The following is a 2,390-nucleotide window of genomic DNA, read 5'->3' as shown; positions in this document are numbered from 1 at the left end:
TGCTTCCTTCTAGTGTGCCCACATCCCCCCACATCTTAGTGTCATCAGCAAATTTGAACAGGGTGCTTTTTACCCCCTCATCCAAATCACCGATGAAGATGTTGAACAGCACAGGCCCGAGGACTGAGCTCTGCGGAACCCCACTGCCCTCGTCCTTCCAGGTTGAGAAGGACCCATCCACTACCACCCTCTGCGTGCAGCCCTCCAGCCAGTTGGCAAATGAAACACATAGAGAAAAACAAAACAAAACAAAACAAACAAAAAACCCCCACACACATTCCCAGAGAACATGTATGCTTACCACTCATCAAGACTTTCATGGGGGTGCGCGAGATGCCACGGGTAGGTGATCGTGGATCCCAGCTCTGGCTCTGTCCAGCTGCTCCCATCTCCTCTTTGTGCTCAGGAAGGGGGCTGCTCTGTGGGGATTTCTCTACCTGAGAAAATAAAAAAAGGAACCTGAAGGGGAAGGTGGAACCAAACAAAAGGGCAGGATCTAGGTGGAACCAAAGCAGACAGAAGCAGGATAGGCAAAGACAGTAGGCTTGAGATTAAATAAAAAATCCAATTAGATACTTTTTTTATTTAAATTGTCATAGAATCATAGCAAGTTAGGGTTGGAAAGGACTTCAGGAGGTCATCTAGTTCAAACCCCTGTTCAAAGCAGGACCATCCCCAATTAAATCATCCCAGCCAAAGCTTTGTGTAGCCAAGTTTTCAAAACCTCCAAGGATGTAAAGTCCACAGCCTCTCTGGGTAACCTGCTCCAGTGCTTTACTACCCTTCTAGTGAGAAAATCTGTCCTAATATCTAACCTAAACTTCCCTTGCTGCAACTTGAGACCATTGCTCCTTGTTCTGTCATCAGCCTTCACCACTGAGAATAGCTTAGCTCCATCTTCTTTGCAACCCACTTTCAGGTAGTTGAAGGCTGCTATTAAATCCTCCTCATTCTCCTTTTTTCTAGACTAAATATGCTCAGTTCCCTCAGTCTTTCCTTATCAGTCATGTCCTCCAGCCCCCTCACCATTTTCGTTGCCCTCCTCTGGACTCTCTCCAATTTGTCCACATCCTTTCTGTAGTGGGGGGCCCAAAACTGAACACATTAATCCAGATGTGGCTTCACCAGTGCTTAAAACAGGGAAATAATCACTTCCCTTGACCTACTGGGAACGTACTTACCAATGCAGCCCAGTATGTCATTAGCCTTCTTGGCAATGGGGCACACTGTTGGCTCATATTCAGCTTATTGTCCACTGTAACTCCTTTTCTGCAGGGCTGCTGCCCAGCCAGGCAGTCCCCAGCCTCAGTGCATGGGATTGTTCCGGCCTAAGTACAGGACTTTGTGCTTTCTTTTAGCCCAATCCTGCAATTTGTCTCAGTCACTCTGAATCCTAGCCCTACTGCTCACCCCTGCTTAGTGTCATCTGCAAACTTGCTGAGGGTGCGCTCTATGCCATCTTCCAGGTCATTGAACAGGACTGCAGGACTGACCCCTGGGGCATTTTACTTGATACCAGCTGCCAACTAGACATTGAGCCATTGATTACTGCTCTCTAAGCCGATGCTCCAGCCAGCGTTCTATCCACTTTACAGTCCATTCATCCAGCCCATACTTCCTTAACTTGCCTGTGAAAATGTTGCAGAAGACCATATCGAAAGACTTAAGAGTCGAGGTACATCAAATCATTCAAGGTTGCCTTTTTTTTTTTTTTTTTTAAAGGAAGAAAAAATAAGATCCTAGGTGATTTTTTTGTGTGGCTTAATGCAGTTGCTTGTCATCCACCCAGACCAGATGGCCATCTAGCAAATGAGCAGCTTCTCTCACAAATCTCTAGTATAACACAAATGCAAAGTTAATAAGAAACTGAAAAGGGTATGCCCGTGAGAACGAACAGGCTATAGCAAACAGTACCTTTGCCATTTAATTGCTTAAATAAATGGACACACTTATAGTGCACCTTCTTAGCTGGCAAGAAGCTAAGAACTCGGGGCCACAACATGAAACTAGTAGGCAGCAAGTCTAAAACTCACGAAATGATGCTCCTTTAACTGCATCGTGAAAAGTGCGGGGCTCGCTGCCGCCAGCTGCTATGGAGGCTGACAGCTGTGCCAGGCCCACAAGAGGGACGGGACACGCTGGAAGCAGAGGGGCACAGGCAGCAACTGAGCCCGGGAGGGAGGGCACAGCCTCCGAATCGCCACTTCCTGGGCCTGAAATGCTGGAGGCTGCAAGTGAGAGAGAGGAACATTGCGAAAAACCCCAGCTCCCTCCAGATCGGCCTTGCGCAGCCGCGGGGCTCTCCTGCCGCCCCCGGCCCGTACCTCGATGGGGGTGCGCGGGATGCCGGCGCTGGGCGAGCGCGGGTCGCAGACGGGCGGGCGGCGCGG

At 49.0% G+C, this 2,390-nt stretch overlaps 1 protein-coding gene across 1 annotated transcript in view; it reads right to left on the bottom strand.

Moving 5' to 3' along the window:
- CDCA3 (cell division cycle associated 3) overlaps positions 1–2,384 on the bottom strand; it is a 6,025-nt gene extending 3,641 nt beyond the window's left edge. The window contains exons 1-2 of the mRNA XM_019548904.1: positions 2,325–2,384; positions 302–437 (exon numbers count right to left, since the gene is read on the bottom strand). Coding sequence (XP_019404449.1) covers positions 302–389 — 88 coding nt within the window. The 5' untranslated portion in view covers positions 390–437; positions 2,325–2,384. The remainder of the gene's footprint in view (positions 1–301; positions 438–2,324) is intronic.
- Positions 2,385–2,390: the final 6 nt, after the last annotated feature.

Source organism: Crocodylus porosus, unplaced genomic scaffold, assembly GCF_001723895.1.
Source record: "Crocodylus porosus isolate Cpor-Errol unplaced genomic scaffold, CroPor_comp1, whole genome shotgun sequence".
NCBI lineage: Eukaryota > Metazoa > Chordata > Crocodylia > Crocodylidae > Crocodylus > Crocodylus porosus.
This window is presented reverse-complemented; position numbering and strand designations above follow the sequence as displayed.